The 18,965-nt window shown below is 39.7% G+C and overlaps 1 protein-coding gene across 1 annotated transcript; it reads left to right on the forward strand.

Annotated features, from left to right (window-relative positions):
* The first annotated feature begins 4,526 nt into the window (after nucleotides 1–4,526).
* ZRANB2 (zinc finger RANBP2-type containing 2) lies at nucleotides 4,527–16,755 on the forward strand. Its single transcript, XM_049808205.1, has 10 exons — nucleotides 4,527–4,650; nucleotides 5,040–5,092; nucleotides 5,222–5,330; nucleotides 6,643–6,725; nucleotides 8,315–8,391; nucleotides 8,969–9,106; nucleotides 9,982–10,154; nucleotides 12,383–12,469; nucleotides 14,233–14,397; nucleotides 14,930–16,755. The coding sequence occupies exons 1-10, from the start codon at nucleotides 4,595–4,597 to the stop codon at nucleotides 14,991–14,993; spliced, it is 1,005 nt and encodes a 334-aa protein (XP_049664162.1). The 5' UTR covers nucleotides 4,527–4,594; the 3' UTR covers nucleotides 14,994–16,755.
* The last annotated feature ends 2,210 nt before the right edge of the window (nucleotides 16,756–18,965 follow it).

An 18,965-nucleotide genomic window follows, 5' to 3' on the forward strand; every position in this document is an offset into this window, starting at 1 on the left:
TTGCCAACTCTACTCTTATTAAACCAAACACATTTAAACTATTATTTAAAACATTTATTTTGTGATTTTATGTACTCTCTGCAGGCTTGAATCATACTTTAACTATTAATTTATTAAATGACAAGCAATGTCTAACCTTCTGTAAAGGTCACATGTTGAAGAAAATCTTTCCTCCATACGCATGTCAATTTGAGCGACATGTCAGTACCCGTCGCTTGCTTGAAAAACTCTATTACCAAACGTCTGTCACACTTGAAAATTGAAACAAACTTTGAAAGACCAACTCTCCAAATGCTATGGTACATCCTAAAACTGCTTTCCAGCACAGCAGTCCTTGTATTTCATGGTAAATCACAAACCTGTGAGTGTCTTGAATGGTTAATGGCATTTGCACTTTCTAACATAGGCACCACTTTTTCACTATTTCTTGTTTAACCAAGTATCTGTCAAGTTGAGATGCGCTTTGAAAAACGAACAGTCAAACACTATTTTGCAGTATAATTTAGTGTATTTCAACAGAAATAGGTTTTCATAATAGGTAGATTTCACCTGATGGAAGCATGCTGCACTCTTTTAACTCATAGATCTGAAATTATTGTTATTATTATTATTAATGTCTTGGAAAGCATCAACAAAGTATTAAGTGCTTTAAAGTGATGCTTAAAAACGTAGGTGCCCCAAGTTGCTTAATAAAGAGCATGGCATGCAGACGTCATACCAGGAAGGGACATGAAAACCAGAGTGAAAGAGCTATGCAGCACAGGCAACCTTCATTTAATTACCTGACTTTGATCTTGCTGGCCTTTGTACCATTTAGTTTTTCTTCAGGAAAACTGATTTTCAGGGCTTGGTAGGAATTGGCTGTCTAGAGACAGGCCAATTAAATAGTTTTCTGTTCATTTTTTCATTCTCAACTGTTCAGTTTCATTATGTTAAAATGATGGGTGATGTATTTCTCATTTACTTGGTTATTATCAATTCCTTACCCACATTTGAAGCCAAAATGTATTGTGATAGAAACAGGAATCCAATAAAATTGTTCACAAGCTATTCTGAAATGGGGAGTAGATATTTAAATGAAACTTTGTGTAAGAAACACAGGAAAAGAAGATCAGCATATCAAAAATCTTTAAGTAAAGCTAACTGTTTATTAAATAAAGGGAATATCCTGTATAGTCACTGAATTGAACACCAGATTGTGTCTGGTCACAGCATCCCTCCACACTGTAGAAGATCTTGCCTGCTTGGGCCTTGCTTTTATTCATAAATTAAAAGATAAATAATTTCTTTGTCAGTCCCCAGTTGGCTTTTCAGCTTTTAATATATCTGGTTTTTGAAGTAAATTGAACAAACGGAAGTTACAGAAACACCCCCTCTGCACATACAGGGAAAGGTCCTGGTTTCAAAATGCAGTTGATCACTTCAAACTTCTGGCTGCAGGTGCCTGGCCAGAGACTCCTCTGGGAAGTTTCCTTTAGCAGAAAACAAATGCCACTTAAATATTCTTCTCATTATATTTTAGTAACTTTTAAAATATTTAAGCCTGAAATTATTATCAGGTGAATTGCAGATTTGGCTGCGCTTATTTTTAAAATGATGCGTATTCTGTTTCATTTCTTAATGTAGAAAGTAAGTTTTGCATGCCTTGATTTCCCTGAAGGGAAATCCAGGGATTGTGAACAAATTCCTGTCCTTGAAATGACTGTTAAGGGGTTTTTCTTCTGACCTGAACAACATGAGGATTTTATCATTCAAGGTAAAGAGAGGTACCCTCCAAGCTCATTTGAAATTTTGTTCTGTAGAAGTCGACCCTTGTATCTGCACAGAAGGCACATGAAGGCTGTGACTTCTTCTGCACAGGCTCTGACCCTTCTTCGGTGTTTCTGCAGACACCAGAATGAGAGAGACCCAAATTCTGAGAGTATTTTAACGAATTCACAAGCCATGATTTCCATAGGAACGGGGGATTTCAGAACAATGCCTCTCCTCAGTGCACTGAAGTTCAATCCAATTCTTACTAAAGTCAACAGATACCGATTTTCTTCTAACATGCTAGCTTTGGACAATATTTTTTAATAAGCAGAAGGATATTAAAGATGAAGAAAACCTTCCATCACGCATTAATTTGTGCTGTAGGTCTGGGTGTTTTTTGTCTCCCTGATATTACACTTTATGATTGATATTACTGTTACTTATGAAAAGGTATTTCCTGAAGGTACACAGGAATTAATTAACTTTTAGAGGCCAACTTCTGGGTTTGGTTACTCCCTATAATCCTACTGACATAAGCAGAGCCTCCCGCAAGCAAAAACAAGGGAGCAGCTGGGTAGTGCCTATTTCTCAGGAAAAGGCAGGTGATAGTGGAAAAATCCTGCTTGTAGGAGGTCTGAACGGAGATGCATACTACAGGATCTTGATGCACTTTGCCAACTTCATGTTCTGTATCATGTGCAACTGAAAGATAATCTTGCACTCAATTTCCAGTGCCAATCATACATGGTGACAGTGATGCCTTTTTTTTTTTTTTTTTAGAGTTATCAATACGTCGATATTTAAAATATCTCCCCTGAATTCCAAAAAAAAGCAGACTTTTACTCTGCAATAACAACTGTACCTGGAAAAATGTATGTTACTGAAGTGCCACCTGCTGTACTGACTAAAACATGGTACAATGGCAGGAGTGGATTGTACCAGGCACTCTGGGCTGCAACTGGATCCTCCAGCTTTTTTCAAGCTCTTTTTTATTTACCTCATTTTAAAGATCGGCACTGACAAAGTGACCAAAGATTTGTTGCCATCTACTACAGTGCTAAGACGCTGGTACCTCGTTTAAGCTTACATTGATTATTCAGTGCCATAAAGGAATGTCGTTTGGAGAAAAAAATTACTAATTGAGGTTTTAAATTTTGCAGGCTGCACTGCCTATCTGTGAAGCACCACTTCTTAAATAGGCTGTGTACACAAACACCAGTGCAGCGCAGGACCTGCTGGTGGTGTACGGGCAGTCCTGACCGGTGAGCTCTGCAGCAGCTGCTCTGCCACCGCCTCCTTTTCATCTGGTACTTTCCCCTTGTTCTTCTAATTCTGGGGTAAAGAAAAGCAAGACTTTTCACAGCCCTTGTTCAAAATTCCAGCACAGCCCTTCGCCTGGGACCTTCTCCGGCTGCAGAAAAGTGCAGGTTTAGTCCTCCCTGATTATTATGGGAGTTTTTTAAGTGGGAATTTGTACACAGCCTTCTGCGGCAGACAAACCAGATGCCCCAACACATCTTCCCAGTGCACCCATGCTGTTTTATACTTTTATAAATAACTAGCAAGAACACTGTCATCTTGTCTCATGACCTGGAGAGTGGAAGTGATAAAAAGCAGTCCCGTAACCAGAATCCAGATAATTTTTCCACAGGATGTGGCTACAGCACGGGAGGGAAAGGGATTAAAAACTGCCAGGAAAATAACATTTGCTATAAATATTGCATGTACTTAATTAGGTAATGCTGGTCAACCTAAGCGCGGCAGATCTTGCCAGATCATTTCCAGTCCAAAAAGAAAAGAGAAAGGGGATTGGAGGCAGTTTGAAAGAGGAGCTGCCAAGAGAAGAGCCGTGCCAGCGCTGCTCCAAGGCGGCTGCGCTCAGCTGGCACAGCCACGGCCACAACCACGGCCACGACCACAGCCACAACCATGGCCACGGCCACAGCCACAACCACCACCACAGGCACAGCCATGGCCACCGGCACGGGCACCCCAGTCACTGACTGGGAAATGGACGCCCGCATCCTGCTGCAGAAACACAGCCACCGGCAAACCATGGAGTGGTTTTGTAATTTTGAAAGTGGGGTTTTTTTTTAAATAATGGATTTACTTGAACACTCTAACATTAATATTCATACCAGTGCTCTGTCTTGTTCATATTTTAAACGCTCTGTGTGTTCTTATGGGGATTTCCTTGAGGGCGTCACACCGAGAAGCCAGTCTGAATCTTGTGCGCTCTCTCGTCTGTGAAAACGAGACCCCATTTACTTTCTTTTTCATTCTATACCCGCAGCTGACAGTTTCTCAGTTTGTTTTACTGAAGTGAAGGTGTACACGCTGGCATTCTCCAGCTCCCATGGAGGAGCCGGGGCAGTTCTGACTTCGGGGTGACAGAGCCACAGCAACACCTGTAGGAAAAGAAACTGCCACGAACAAATGAGCTCATCCACGAGCGGTCACCACCCTTCAAGGGCTGACGAAGGCTCCCTCGCCCCGCCGGGCCGGTTCTCCGGCCCACTCCCGCCCTTTCTCCTCAGGCACTCAGCCCGCCCATGGCGGCCGCCGACACGAGCGCCCCGCAGTGCGCATGCGCCGCCACCTCCTCGCCGCCGCAGGCGGCCCTCCGGCCCGCTGGGGGGCGCGCTTCCTTCCCCATCCCCGCCCCCTTCCCGCGGCCGGGCTGAGGCGTCCGAGCCGCTGCCTGACCAAAATCCCCCCCCTCGGCGGGCGGCCCGGCTCGTTGAGGCGGCAGGGCGCAGGCGCGGCGGACAGTCCGCTTGGCGTAGGACCCCGGTCCTCTTCCGCGGCGGCGGCGGCGGCGCTGGGCTTGGAGGGGCCCAAGATGTCGACCAAGAATTTCCGAGTGAGCGACGGGGACTGGATCTGCCCCGACAAGAAGTGAGCGTGGGCGGCGGAGGGGGGGGTGTCCGTCCGCCGTGGGGTCCGGGGCAGTACAGTCCCGCGGGACAGCACCAGCTCTGGGCCGCCCCGGGGGAGCCGCGGCCGCCGGGTCTCGGGGGGCGGCCGCCCTCCGTCCCTCCCTCCTTCCCTCCCTCCTTCCCACCCGAGCTTCCCTGCAGGGTCTCACAGCTCCTGGTCCCCACCGCCCAGCGGGTCCGGCACCGGCCGCCCCCCCCGCCCCGGCTCGGGCACGGCCTGAGAAACTTTGTGTTTTAATTTGGAACAAGTTCAGTTCGCAATATAAAGGTGTTTTTCTTTAAGTCTGGTGTGTGTGCTCTTTCCAGCGTTAACTGGCGTCTTCTTTCTCTTTCTGTTCTTATTTTCAGGTGTGGGAATGTTAACTTTGCTAGAAGAACCAGCTGTAACAGATGTGGAAGAGGTGAGTATCTGAGAGGATCTATTTCTTTTTGAAACAAAAGAATATTAAATCTCTTTAATTAATCGTGAAGCAAGATGTTTGAGAACTGTTTGGTTTTTGTCGTTGTGTTTGTTTTTTTTTCTTTTCCAGAAAAAACGACAGAAGCCAAAATGATGAAAGCTGGAGGGACTGAAATAGGAAAGACACTTGCTGAAAAGAGTCGTGGCCTCTTCAGTGCTAACGACTGGCAGTGTAAAACGTACGCCCTTTTAAAAAATGCAGAGTGTTTTTCTAGAGCCGCACAACACCACCACACCTACAATACGATACTTAATTTTGTCAGTATAAATTTACTTGTGCTGATGCGAGGAGTGATAAAAACTCACACCTATTCCACTAGTAGTGTGTTGCTGTGAGGATAGCATTTGGTTTTGTTTGCTGGACAGCAGTTACTTAATTAACATGACTGGAAAAAGATTGGAAAAAAATCAAGACTAGACAGGTAAAAGTTCATGTTCTGGTAAGCTGAGAGACTTCTCAGGTTTGGAAGAAACACATAGATAGAAGTAACACCTTCATTGCAGTATATTTTATTGCTAACTTTCACTAAATATTTAACGAGTAAAGTTTAGCACATAGCTAAATTCTTAGATGTTTCCCCAGGCCATCAATTGAGAATATGAAGATCTAAATTAGGAAAGGACTACTTCAGTGATATGCTTTGATTTTCGAAGGGTGCTTTCAGATTTTCTGGAGCACTTTTAAGGTTTTCCATTTTTGCCAATTGAGTAAGCTGTCTGACCAGTGAAATCTGGGGGGTTTTTTATCTGTCAGAACTTAGCTGCATTCAGCCTGATGGGTTTCCATTTGCACTGTTCTGCAGCACGAGACAGGCAGGTTTCCTGGGCAGCACCACGGGTCCCAGTGTCTGAGGGAATCCACTTGATGCCACGCTTCAGGATTGTCGTGTCTTTCCAAGTTCATAGCTAGGCTGTGTCTTGTGGACCTCCTCCTCTCCTCTTTGGGACTGAGCAGCATTCTGATGATAGTGTTACAGATGGATGAAGTACGAGTGGCCTTTTAGGATGCTGTAAGATAGAAATGCAGCATATGCAGAAGCATATAACTAGCTGTGCATCAGTGGATGATGGTGACTGCTCATGAGCTTTATTCCCGTGGTAGCTTCTTTGTTAACTCCCCTGAACTGTGAATGCCACTAGTGGAGAGTATTGAGGAATTTTAACACTTCTTGTGTAGTCTTACTTCTGTTAACTTGTCTGCCTACCTGCCTATTATTTCTACTTCTTTCCCCTTGATTTATACACTATGGTCCTCTTCCCATCATCCTCGTGCTGGTGAAATACCCGTAGACTCTCTTGCAGTTCTTTGTGTCTTGGTGACTGTTGGCCTTGGATTTAATTGTGTTGTACTGGTGACTGCAGATCACGGCTAAAACTCGGCAAATACATTTTTATGATTTTTTTTTTTTTTTAAGTGTTGCCTCAACACTTAAGCTTTTTGATTTGAATGAAATGTTTCTTATTTCTGTTTTCTTCTTTTTGCCTCTGAAGATGTGGTAACGTGAACTGGGCCAGAAGATCAGAATGTAATATGTGTAATACTCCAAAGTATGCTAAATTGGAGGAAAGGACAGGTAAGGTGTATATGGTTTTAAAATACTGAAATTACTATACGAAAACTTATTTTTATAAATCACAATGTAATTTAATTAAAGGGATTGTTTCTGCAGCAGAACTAGCAAAGTTGAATGATCTTCCATATGTAAATAAATCTGTAGGTTCTTAGACTTGATTACTTTTATTAGTTTGTAAAGTATGTGGTGGTTTCATTTGGAAAGTCAATGAATATTCGGCTTAAATTGCCTCTGTATTTGATTTTTATACTAAGGCATTTGGAAGGAGTAATGCGGTGTTTTATTAAACTCCAAAAGGTCTCATGTATATGTTGTGTCTGACTGCGGAGGACTGAGCAGTCACAAGAACAGCATTAAAGGCTGTATAGATTAGACTGTTATCTCTTAATGAGGTTTGAGGTTTGGTCACACTGTGACACATTTAAAGTTCCTCCTGCATTAGCAATGAACCCGGTGGTAACTAGAACAGAAGATATCCTTACAGGGCGGTCGTAACTATTTATACTGTTACCTCTGCAAACAGGATCAGGCAGAGGATGTAATGCATAGAGTGTAACACTAATGCATAGAAAAAAAGCAGCATGGAGAAGAGCACAGAGCTTATTCAAAAGGAAAAAGAGTATTTTTAAATATTTTTATTTAATATTTGGATAATATTGAGGAATAATATTTAATTGTATTTCCTATAATATTTCATAAATGGAATATTTTTGAAAACTAATTTTTCAAGTTCTGGTGTCCTTCAGAGTAAATTTACAGTCACGTGCAGGACACCTAGCATGTTGCACACGCTTTCAGTAAATTACAAAGTCAGCTGACATTAAAATCAGCCGTTGAAGTTTTCCACTTACGTTATAAAAAGGAATGGAAAGATTCTTAAGGCAGATCTTGGCAGTTGTACAATTCAGTGCAACTACAGGATGCTTTTATTCCTATTGCTCCCTGAGGATATATACGTGACTTGTATGTCACAGAACAATTGTGATATGGGAGCAGACTGGCGTGCCCAGAAGCCAGCAAGGAGGCTGCACCTGGCCGTGGCAAAGAGGCTGCAGGAACACCAGCAGCTGGGAAAGCAGTTTGCCGGTGTTGCCCTCACCTCACATTTCATTGCTTGCTTTCCCCAGTTGGCTACTGGCTGCTTTCAGAGGTGGGATTTCGGTCTTCAAGGGCAGTAGCCTTTACTCTAGCCCTTTGGAGATGTTCTTGTGTTTATCCACACCGAGGCAATTGTCAGGCACTGCAGCCCTGCCGGAGCTCTTCTGGGAAGCTGGTTGCTCAGCACAGCTGTAATCCTGAATTTTTTTCTTTTTTTTTTTTTCCCCCATTCTTTTAAAAGCTATTGCTTCTGTGTTGTTTATGTGTCTTAATCCATTTTCTCAATTAGGTTTCTGAAGAACTATGTTTAATAAACCTGTGTGGGAGCAATTCATATTCCTCTTGAGATCATGTTACATTCTTATGGCATATATTTATAAATCCACTGAAGGCTTCCAGAACCTGTGTGAAACTTTATTCTAAACTTTGTGCTTAATGTAGCTGAATTTGGTGCAGCTCAAGAGATTGTCTTGTTTTACCCCTTTTTAAAGGATACGGAGGAGGATTTAATGAACGAGAGAATGTTGAATATATAGAACGTGAAGAATCAGATGGGGAGTATGATGAGGTAAGATTAGGTACAGGTGTTACTCTGGAGAGATGCGTGTTGTGTGATTTGTGTTTAGGATGTGTGCATTTGCATTTCCTTAAAGGGAAAAGCGTGAGTCAGGAATACATTGTGATGCATCTTTTTGTCAAATGCTCAAGTGTGAAAGTTTTGAACTGAAAGTGACTGCATCTGTTTTGTCTTTTTGGGGGTTAAAAACTTAAGAATGAGTTCAAATTAAACTGGTACAAGCTGAGTTCATTAAACTTCTTAGGGAGCTGGCTTCAGGGTCATGCATGTTGTTTTCAGCCAGATGTTCAACACTGTTTTATAAAGATAACCCATAGACACGAGTATGAAATACTCTTTTGTTAAATTCAGATTTCCATTAATCTTGTCTGTGGGTACTAACTGTATCTAAGATAAGTAGGTCTTTAGGAAGTTTCTTGTTGCTAATTGGTTTCATGATACTTTTCCTTCCCTTTGAGCAATACCTTGTTTGAAATTGATGTATATTTTCTCATAGAAGTTTTATGAAAAAATACAGTTGGAAGTTACTTTTGATTAAATTGTATTCTAATGGAATAAAATTTCTTAGTTTGGACGCAAAAAGAAAAAGTACAGAGGGAAGCCGGTTGGTCCTGCATCTATCCTGAAGGAAGTAGAAGATAAGGAATCTGAAGGGGAAGATGAGGAGGATGAGGATGAAGATCTCTCTAAATATAAATTGGATGAGGTAGCATGTTCTGTTTTTTTCCTAGAAATTATTTTTTAATTATTATTACAGTGCTGCTTAGTATTAGTAGGTAAGGTTTCATCTGTATTTTGAGCTGCCTTTAGAGCAATGTAAAGGAGTAGCTATCAGAGTATTGCAGTCTACAGCGTCTGTAAAGTTTGTGCATAAGCTTTGTTTTGTTCTAAATACCTGCATACAGAGACGTATGGGGTTTTTTAAACCATAAAAAATTAAAAGCTTATCTGAGATCAGAATAAAAAATTTTGAGATCTTTATTTGGAGCCTGTATGTATGGTTACCATATAAAGGGAATGTTCTTGAATTTTATTCTTAGCCTTTTAAAACCACGTCAGCTTTATTTTTGATAAAAGGGAATAAAATATTCAGAGATTATTTTCATCTTTCCTGAAATGCGTGATCATCACGTATTGGATTGTCCACATCTTTGGACAGCAGTCGTGCAGAGACATGAGTATGTGCTTATTTTTAACTCAGCAGGCACCGAATTCTGCATATGAAACATGTCTCTGCAGAGTTATGCTATGGTTATAGATTTTGAGCCTGAAAATTCTTCCAGGCACTCATTTAAAATAAGTGGTAAAAAGGAATGTCTGTATTTTCATTAATGTCATTAAGTATCAGAAAATGGGACTTCAGATGGGAGTTTTGCAAGCTTTTTAATAGTTTGCTTTGAAAGACAAATTTTCAGTCACTCTTTACTCAAGATTTTTGGATCTCATTAAATGCACTAACAACAGGATTTTCAAAGGTTGAAAAAAAAGCACAAAATAAACCACAGAATAAGTAAAAAACACTTAACTGAAGAAAAAATCAAAATATTTCTTAAGTATTTTTTTATATCTGCATTTTTTCAGGATGAGGATGAAGATGATGCTGACCTTTCAAAATATAATCTTGACGCCAGTGAAGAAGAGGACACTAATAAGAAAAAGAAATCCAATAGGCGCAGTCGTTCTAAGTCTCGATCTTCCCACTCACGATCTTCATCGCGCTCATCCTCTCATTCAAGCTCAAGGTCTAGGTCCAGGTAAACGGGTACAGGTCACGGGTAACGCCAGGCAAAATGTCAGTATCTAACTTCTTTATTTACTTTTTTTTCTTGATTGCCTTACAGTTTTAGTATCATAATGTTAACAATTCTATGTACAGAATTTACACAGGTAGATAATGTTCTTTTCTGACCTTCTGTGGGCCCTCAGTAGGGAGGCTTCATATGTCTTGTTGCTTGTTTTAGTAAATTTAAGTTGGTATTTCAATTGAGTCCTTCAAAAAAATGTAAAAATGTAACTTATTTTCAATTTCATTTTTAGGCTTGTTGGCCATATGTGATTCAATGGGTGAACTTTTTTTAGCAATGTTAAGCAGAGTTGTTGAACAGAGAAGCAGAAGGGTGGTATTGTTCAAGTGGGAGGAGGTGGCAGAAGAGGGCAGTGATGATGCAGTTCGGACAGATTCAGTGAAAGGACAGAATGGAAAATATCCTGGAAATAAAGATGAGAAACTTGAACTTAGTTTGTTGGCAAGCGACAAAGCTTTAAGTACAGTGGCAATGTTGTCAGAATAACACTAAAGGTTTATACTGATAATGGAGCCACAAAAAAGTTTACTGGGTAGATTTAAGATCTCACATTATTATTTAAGTTCAGTAATATATGAACAATTCCATAAATGTGTAATCACATGATATAAATCATGTAGCTTTTTAGCTGCCTTACAACTAATACAAAGATGATACTGATAAGTTTAAAACCTCAAATCGGTACTAGCTCATAGGGTTATACATAAAGTTCGTATACATAAAGTTCAAGTTTCTTCTAATCTTCCTAGCTTTGTAACCACCCCTCTCTGCTCTCACCGCTGGGATCACTGCCCTCATTCTTCAGACCCTCATACTAACCAGATGTCAGCCTCTGTCTTGGTTTTGTCTTTCTCCCCATTGCTGTCATGCTGTTTTTCATGCTGCCTCTTCTATGAAAAATTATGTTCTTCACCATATGTATCGTCAGCCTCCCCGCTCCTTCAAATGCCATCTTGAGATGTGTATTTGCGGCCTGGTTCCAAGGAGCAGCACTAAGTGAATAATAGTGACTAAGCTGACCGGCTCTCAGCATTTTTTGTAAATGAAGTGAGATGTGGAGCAAGATCTTTGAGGAAGTGGCTGTATTGTCCTGTGTGAGGACAGTATGCTGCCAGTATGGGCTGCATTTGAGTATAATTCTTAGGTTTAGGAGTGGGAAGGTCAAAGAAGACAGAACTTCACCTGGCCCTAACTTTGTTAATTCACAAATGTTAACAGGGAGGTAAAAAGTAGCTCATCATAACTGACATTTGCTAGGGATCTTTCAACTTCCTGTTGAACTTTTTGCTTCTAGCTACAGATAATTAATTGGAAATATCAGTTGCCATTTGTGGATACTTCTTTGTGTTTTTTTTTAAAAAGTTTAAATATATTTTCTGGTTAGCATGTGTTCATACCACTTCTGTTTTGCACAGAAGAGTGCAAAGTGAGAAAGACATGGTAACAATATAAACTGAGAGATTGACAGCATGTATAATACATTTTTCCTGAAAAGACTATGAGAATTTGATTGCAATGCCTTCTTTTTACAATGGTTACTGCAAGTCCGCTACCGTTTTTGCATATCTTTTGTGGTTTGTGCTTTAAAGAAAAACCATCAACATGAAAAATTTTAAAATTATTTTGACTAGTTACAAGTAGTGTTAGATATGTCTGTATTTTAGCAAAGAATTAACTACTACTAAATTTTTAATGCAGGGGGAAATCTTTATGAAAACTTGAAACTGCTTACAAAATGCTTGTGAGAACTGACTTGGGGAAAATTTGAGCTAGCTAGTCCTAATACTCTTACCTACTCTGCTTTTCAAAGAAACTGATGGTTTTCAAGTTAAGGCACAAATTAAAAGCTAAGGCATTGAATTAATGAAATAGTTAATAGATATGCAGTTGTTTCATTTTGCCAAATAACTGCAATACTGTTTAATTTTTGTGCTTTGTTTTAGGAAACGTAATAAAAAGCTGACTATAAATTTTTCTAATGCACCATCTTAGTATGTTAAAGTTTCTGGTTTAAAATGTACTATGGTGATAGTGGGGGCGTAGGAGGAAATTGTCACTTCTTTAGTGACTCTAGGCCAAATTGTATTGATGCATTGTTGCCTCTACTCCTAACAGTAGTAGTTACTCTGCTAAATAAAGTCAGACACTGGAAAAAAAAATCTTCCATGTTGTTTCAGGTCCCATTCAAGAAGTTCTTCCAGTTCCAGATCAAGATCTCGTTCCAGTTCCAGAGAACACTCTAGATCTCGTGGGTCGAAATCAAGGTGAATGAGGTAGCACTCTCTCCTTGCAGAGAGAAAACAGGGCAGAAGAACCAACCGCTTGTTGATTTCATCGTAAAATTATGCTGGTCAAAAAAACATTAACTCGTTTTTATCTTGGAAGTCAGAATTCCTGGGGTCTCTGCACGAGGTTGTTGCCACTACAGATGTGTTTCTTGAGAATGCGAGGTTTTGGTTGAAGAGTTTAAGTCTGATCTAAGCTAGACAAGTGGACGCCACAGATCTTCACTTTGAAGGAAGAAGAAATTGAATGCATGTTTACTTGCTTCAGTAATTTTTGCTGTTTTTACTATTTCCACTTTGGCTACTTGATGTAGAAGAACATTAGAAAATATGCTAGACTGCTGGTTTTGTGTTTAGTGATAACTTATTTAACATATCTAACTTCCACTAGGTAGTGCTGCTATTGTCTTTATAAATGTGGGGGGAATGTATAAAAATGTTGATAGCACATCATGTGAGAAGCTGACAGGAGTTTGAGCTAGCTGACCTTTTCTGTATAGCAGTTACTGACCTGTGTGGGGAAAAGTAACAAAAGCACCAAGTTCCTTGAGGTGTCCTTGCACAGGCATCCTGTTGGCAGGACTTTTCCTTTTGCGATGGAATGAAGAACTGTCCCATCTCCATGCATGCAGAGAATCTTAAAACTGTAAATAAGGAAGTTTGAGTTGGGAAGACCAATCACAAATGGTGCTACTGCCCTTTGGCGGCAGAAATGTGCTATGGATTGCCACATGAGGGTCAGTGCGAGATGGAATCGATACTTTTAGGAAGAGAAAAAGGGTGCCTGTGCCCCCACTAGATGCTGAAGTGACTCGTCAGCTGAGCTGGGTTATTTGCTTGTGCCACACAGCATCCACCGAGAGTCCTCAGTGTGTATTAGCTTATGTGAAATAAGACTGCTTTGTTATTTACAATGAGAAGATATTTTACCAACAACGTGCACTGTGTTGTTGGGGTTTTTTTAATGTTTTATCCAGTTTACTGGGAAAAGAATAATTCCTGTTGGGTGTTTTTATATAATTTTGGAATTAGAGTTTAGGAATTTCTAGCTCTATTACTTTTTCCACAAGTCGTCTTTTTTCTTGGGTTTTTTCGATAACCAAAGTGACCTTTGAGTGCTAGTAAGTGAAGCTGGTTCATTTTTTTTTTTTTAAGTGCCGAAATGACTGTATTCTAAGAGATTTCTTTAAAATACTTTGTTGTAGAAGGTCTCATGCTCTACACAAATTTATTTTAAGATTTGAAATTTACCTTCTGAGGTTTTTTACTATTCTAGTAAGATGAACATTACTTCACAAATCTTCGGTGTGAAATAGCCATTAATATAAAGTGAAACATTGTTAAATCGGCATTACATCTGTGGTTTTCAAGCCATTTTGCTTTGTGAATTTAACTGCTGAGGAAGGTCCTCATATAGGCTACTTCCTGTCCCAGTCTCCCATGGCTTCTTTGTCAAAATGCATCATTCTGGTGAATGCTGGAAAGAGGTTTCCAAAACACTGGTGTTCTGTATATCAAGAAACATTATTTAGCAAAATTTATTAAGAAAACTACCACGGCAGTAGAAGTCTTTATTGGCAGATAACTAAGGAGTAAGTATTAAAGCATCCACACATTTATTTGACAAAACACTGATGTAATTAGAGTAGTGAGTGTTCATGAGAACTGTCTCTTTTTGTTCTTTCTTTGTTCTTTCTATATTATACCAGAATTAAATCTGATTTATTTCTTAATCAATAAAGATCCAGCTCCAGGTCCTACAGGGGGTCTTCCACCCCAAGAAAAAGATCTTACTCAAGCTCTCGTTCATCATCTTCCCCTGAGAGAAGCAAGAAGCGAAGTCGTTCTAGATCTTCTTCATCTGGTGATCGCAAAAAAAGACGATCGAGATCACGGTCACCCGAAAGGTTTGGGTTTATGTAGAATAAGAATGGGTGTATTTAAATGTGTGATTTTTTTTTTTTCCCTGAAGGACTGAGATTCACTGGGAAAGAATTGAATCTGATCAGTTATTCTGATATTAAAAGTAGTTTTCTCACTTCCCCTACTCTTACTTCCTATTAAAACCTCTGTAATTGCTTTTTTCCTGCCCCCCACCCCAATGAAACTTCCTCCTGGTAGGAGCATGTTCCTTAGAAAGACCTGGGTCACCATTCTTTTCAGTGTGTGAAAGTGTTAATGTGTACATTATTGATTTATTTTCATAAGTAAATATTGCATTTAGAAATTGTATTCTGCTTTCAGTCTTAAACTTACATTTTTAGTACTAAATTCACATTCATGAGCTTAAAGTGGTTTAAAGTTATTTCTATATTCTTATAAAGCCCCTATCAGATATACTTGGCTTCCAGCTATTATAGGATACAGACTACTCAAAGTGGATGCTAAAATTAATTTCAACTTATTTCTTTGCATGCTTTCTCCATTTATATCTTACAGACGCCGCAGATCGTCATCTGGATCTTCCCATTCTGGTTCCCGTACAAGTTCTAAAAAGAAATAATGTATTAAATCTCACATTTAAAAAAAAAAAAAAAAATTCCAGTCAGTGCATGAGACATTTTTAAGAAGTTGGTGTCTTACTTGGTCAGAAGTGCTAAATCTGCTAGTAGAGATGCATGTCTGTCCTTGCTTTCTGGAAAACTGCAGCTTTGTTCATTCATGAAACAAAAAGTGAGGTAGCATTTTAAGCCATAAACTCCCCAGAGCAGGTGTGAAGTTTTATTATTTGAGTAAAGGGCAGGTTTATTTTTAAAGACTCAGTTACTCAATTCCTGGCTCTCTTACATGTATGAGCAGGCACAGGTTGGATATGCTCTAATACAACTCTGCTCTTCGTGTGACAATTACGAAGCAGTATCTGAGGAATACAGGAAGAACCCATGAGCTTTCTGCATCCAACGCCTGAGCTTGTTTGATGTAGCTCGTATGGGACCACAAAAGATTAGCGTAGCTGTAGGGCTGGTGTTACCCATTGGATGACAGTAGTGAGTACTTAGGTCTAATTATTTTTTGTTTTTCTGTGTTGAAGTAAAAGTATAGGTGGATGCCCCTCTCTTTAGCTATGCTCAGTGCAAAATAGCTGTTAAATGCCCAGTCCATCATATGATTTGGTAGACAGTGAATTAGACTTCATTCCGTCAAAGCGAGGATGTTTGAGACTTTGGGCGCTATCCTCTCCATTGCTCAAGTCTCATAGCTGCCAGTGCCTGTCACTAGAAATTATTTGCTGCAGTCAGCAAAGTGTCCCTTCTGCAGCGGGTGCTGGCTATGGTATTTTCACATGCATGGACCCGGGACTCTGCAATCCTTTCTTGCAAAAGGATCATTTAGGAACTACTCTCGAGATGGAGGAATATGGAACTAGCTTCTCGGAATCAAGTGAAGCTTCTGCAGGCTATCTGTAAAATTCATTTTGGGCTGACTAAAATTTTCAAGGTATCTGAATTTTATTTATATTTAAAAATGAGAATTAATAAACTCTGTAGAAAGTTCTGACATCTTAAATGTGTTCTTCATCAGTCATTCTTTTTCCCTTAAATGTAATTTATGGCTTAAAATGCTTTATTGAATCTATTTTACTAGCAATATCACATTAAAACTTGGTCTCTCTTGAGCTCCGTTTGGTTAAGAAAAGTTTAAGTATCTTCAGTGCCATGACAAGGTAAGTATGTTAAGGAAAATTCTTCTTTTTAAGCAAGTAAACAGCAATATATCTGCATTTATTTCAGTAATAAAACTTCCAAGCCCATATTTGACCACTTTCTGTAAATGAACTGCACAAAAACAAACGGAGCAAAATTTAAAAACTACATTCTGTTTTCTTTTTATTTTTTTTAAGACACTTCTTTTGGACTGGCATATAAGCAAAATGTTTTTGTTGTAGAAATATTTTGATAATCTTTTTGCAGAAAAAAATGCTCTGCAGTTTCTTCTTTAATGCTTTCTTTTATATCTAATTTCAATGCTAAATGTGTGTAGATTGCACAAGAGCAGGTTAGTCTTGTAACTGTGCCTCTGACAACTTCAAAGTCCAACTACTAAATTGTAAAGATCAGATCAAATAGATGCTATGTTGTTAGCCTTTGGGGTTTTTCTTGTGCTTTGTATTAAAATTGTTGCTGTACTTAACAGATGAAAGTTTTTAAATTTAGCAAATGATAGGCTACAGACAAAGGAAAATTATGGTTTCTTTTGGCTTAGATAAAATGTAAGGCAAAATGATTCTGTAGACAAGTGTAAATAAAACCTGTGAGTCAACTGTGCAGTGAGTGCTTTCTCTTGGAAACATAAGCAAATCTTTCTTTATAACCTATACTAACAGTTATTTTGTTGTTGTTCTCTGTTACAGCAGTACAAGAAGGGCAGTATGTGCACTTACCTGGCCATATGTATCATACATTTTCAGATTGTTTCAGTTCTTTAAGTACTGAAAATATTTGTGGATTTAAGCAGCAGCATTTTTAAAATGAGCTTTTACAAAACTTCAAGGTATTTTCTTCTGTATGTGTTCCATATCTCCTTTTCAGAAAGTTTTTAGAGGAAGCAGTATGTTTAAATTATTTTGATTTCTACATTTTAAAATACAACAGCACATCAACTATGGTAGTCTTTGCATGCCTGTTATAAGTGACACAAAAAAACCCGCTCTTTGTAGTTACTGGATCGCAAATAAATTAGAACCAAGCTATTAGAACTAAACACGGTCCACCTCTGTTAAGACACAAGGCTAGATTAAGCTCAGGCAGCAAAAAGGTGTGGGTTTACTGTAGTAGAGGGGTTGTGTGGGTTGGGGCGGGTAGAATTATCTCCAGTGGCCTAGCAGGAAATTGCTGTTTCACTAGAGAATATTTCCCTTGCTGTCCGTTTAGCCATTGGGGGCAGATAAATTGCTGCCTATAGAAATAAACTGGTATTTCTGTGCAGCTTTATCAAAGATCAGTGAAATTTGTCATGGCAAAGGAGGAGGTGTTGATTAGGTTAAGTTTAGGGCTAATGTGCTTTTCTAAGGAAAATTAAATGCATTCATTAATAGTGATGGTGGGTTTGCATAAGCATTTTTCTGTAGTAATTGAAATTTACTAAAATTAAAGGCAGACTAGCCTTTAATTTTATACAAGAGTGAAATCCACTGCTGAAAAATGCTTCTTTTTTCTTCGGATAGGTAGATTATTAATAATAAAAAGAATTAAAATGTACATGTTGGTACATCTTAAAACAAGATTGCTTCATTTCCACACCAGGTAACTTCTGTACGCTGTTGTCTGATAGAAGCAACTGTGGTGAATGACTGGAGATTAAATGGATGCTGTGTTAGGTCTTGCTTCTCGCTAGCCCCCCCCCCCCCCCCCCCCCCCCCAAAACTTAAATTTAGTTGTAATGAACTACTGCAAGTTGGTTGTTATGCCTAGGACTCTGCAACGTTTTCATCCTTTTTGGTGCATTAGGTATTTGCTCATTTGCCATGACTTATTATATTGGGGGGGGGGGGGGGGGGGGGAGATGATGTTGCAGCATGGGCTTGTATTAATGATTAGCAGGCCAGTGTTTTGAATGATGTCATTTTAAATTCAGTGGCCTATCATCAGTCACCTTTAGGGAATAACTGAGTGTAAATAACATTTCAAGAGGGTCGTGGCTTAACCCCAGCCTGCAACTAAGCCCTACACAGCTGCTTGCCCAGTCCTGCCTAGTGGTGTTGTGGGGAGAATTGGAAGAGTGAAAGTGAGAAAACTCAAATACAGTTTAACAGGGAAAGCAAAAGCTGTGCATGCAAGCAAAGCAAAACAAGGAATTCACCACTTCTAGTGGGCATGCAGGTGTTCAGCCATCTCCAGGAAAGCAGGACTGCACCATGCGTAATGGGGGCTTGAGAAGACAAATGCCATCACTCCAAACATCCCCCACCTTCCTTCTTCCCCCAGCTTTATATGCTGAGTATGATGTCCTATGGTCTGGAATATCCCTCTGGTCAGTTGGGGTCAGCTGTCCTGGCTGTGTCCCCTCCCAACTCCTTGTGCCCCCCCCCCCCCCCCCAGCCTCCTCACTGGTGCGGTGGGGTGAGAAGCAGAAAAGGCCTTGACTCTGTGTAAGCGCTGCTCAGTGATAACAAAAATATCTCCTCCTCATCAACACTGTTTACAGCACAAATCCAAAACATAGCCCCATACCAGCTACTGTGAAGAAAATTATCTCAGCCAAAACCAGCATAAAGACTAATGAAAAATACAAACATTGATGAAGATGCTTACTTGAAACTTTTCCAATTTCAATGTAGTGCTGCTAGACAAATGTTGAAAAACAATTCTTGAGTATGGCAGGATAACTTTAAATAGTAATAGTGTATTAGACCTAGTGCCTTTCACTCGGGTGTCAGAAAGGGCTTCTTAAAAGTAAATTTTGAAAATCAAGAGCTGACCAATGGAGTTTGGCATTCCTGGGACGGTACAGGATGTGAATGGAGGGGTTTAGAGCC

Source organism: Accipiter gentilis, chromosome 8 (genome assembly GCF_929443795.1).
Source record: "Accipiter gentilis chromosome 8, bAccGen1.1, whole genome shotgun sequence".
Lineage (NCBI taxonomy): Eukaryota > Metazoa > Chordata > Aves > Accipitriformes > Accipitridae > Astur > Astur gentilis.

Excerpts from the sequence above, each read along its gene's own strand:
- ZRANB2 (XM_049808205.1), top strand. The coding sequence starts at position 4,595 with ATGTCGACCAAGAATTTCCGAGTGAGCGACGGGGACTGGATCTGCCCC. Across the intron at positions 4,651-5,039 it reads TGGATCTGCCCCGACAAGAA|GTGTGGGAATGTTAACTTTG; the intron begins GTGAGCGTGGGC and ends TCTTATTTTCAG. Across the intron at positions 8,392-8,968 it reads CAGATGGGGAGTATGATGAG|TTTGGACGCAAAAAGAAAAA; the intron begins GTAAGATTAGGT and ends AAAATTTCTTAG.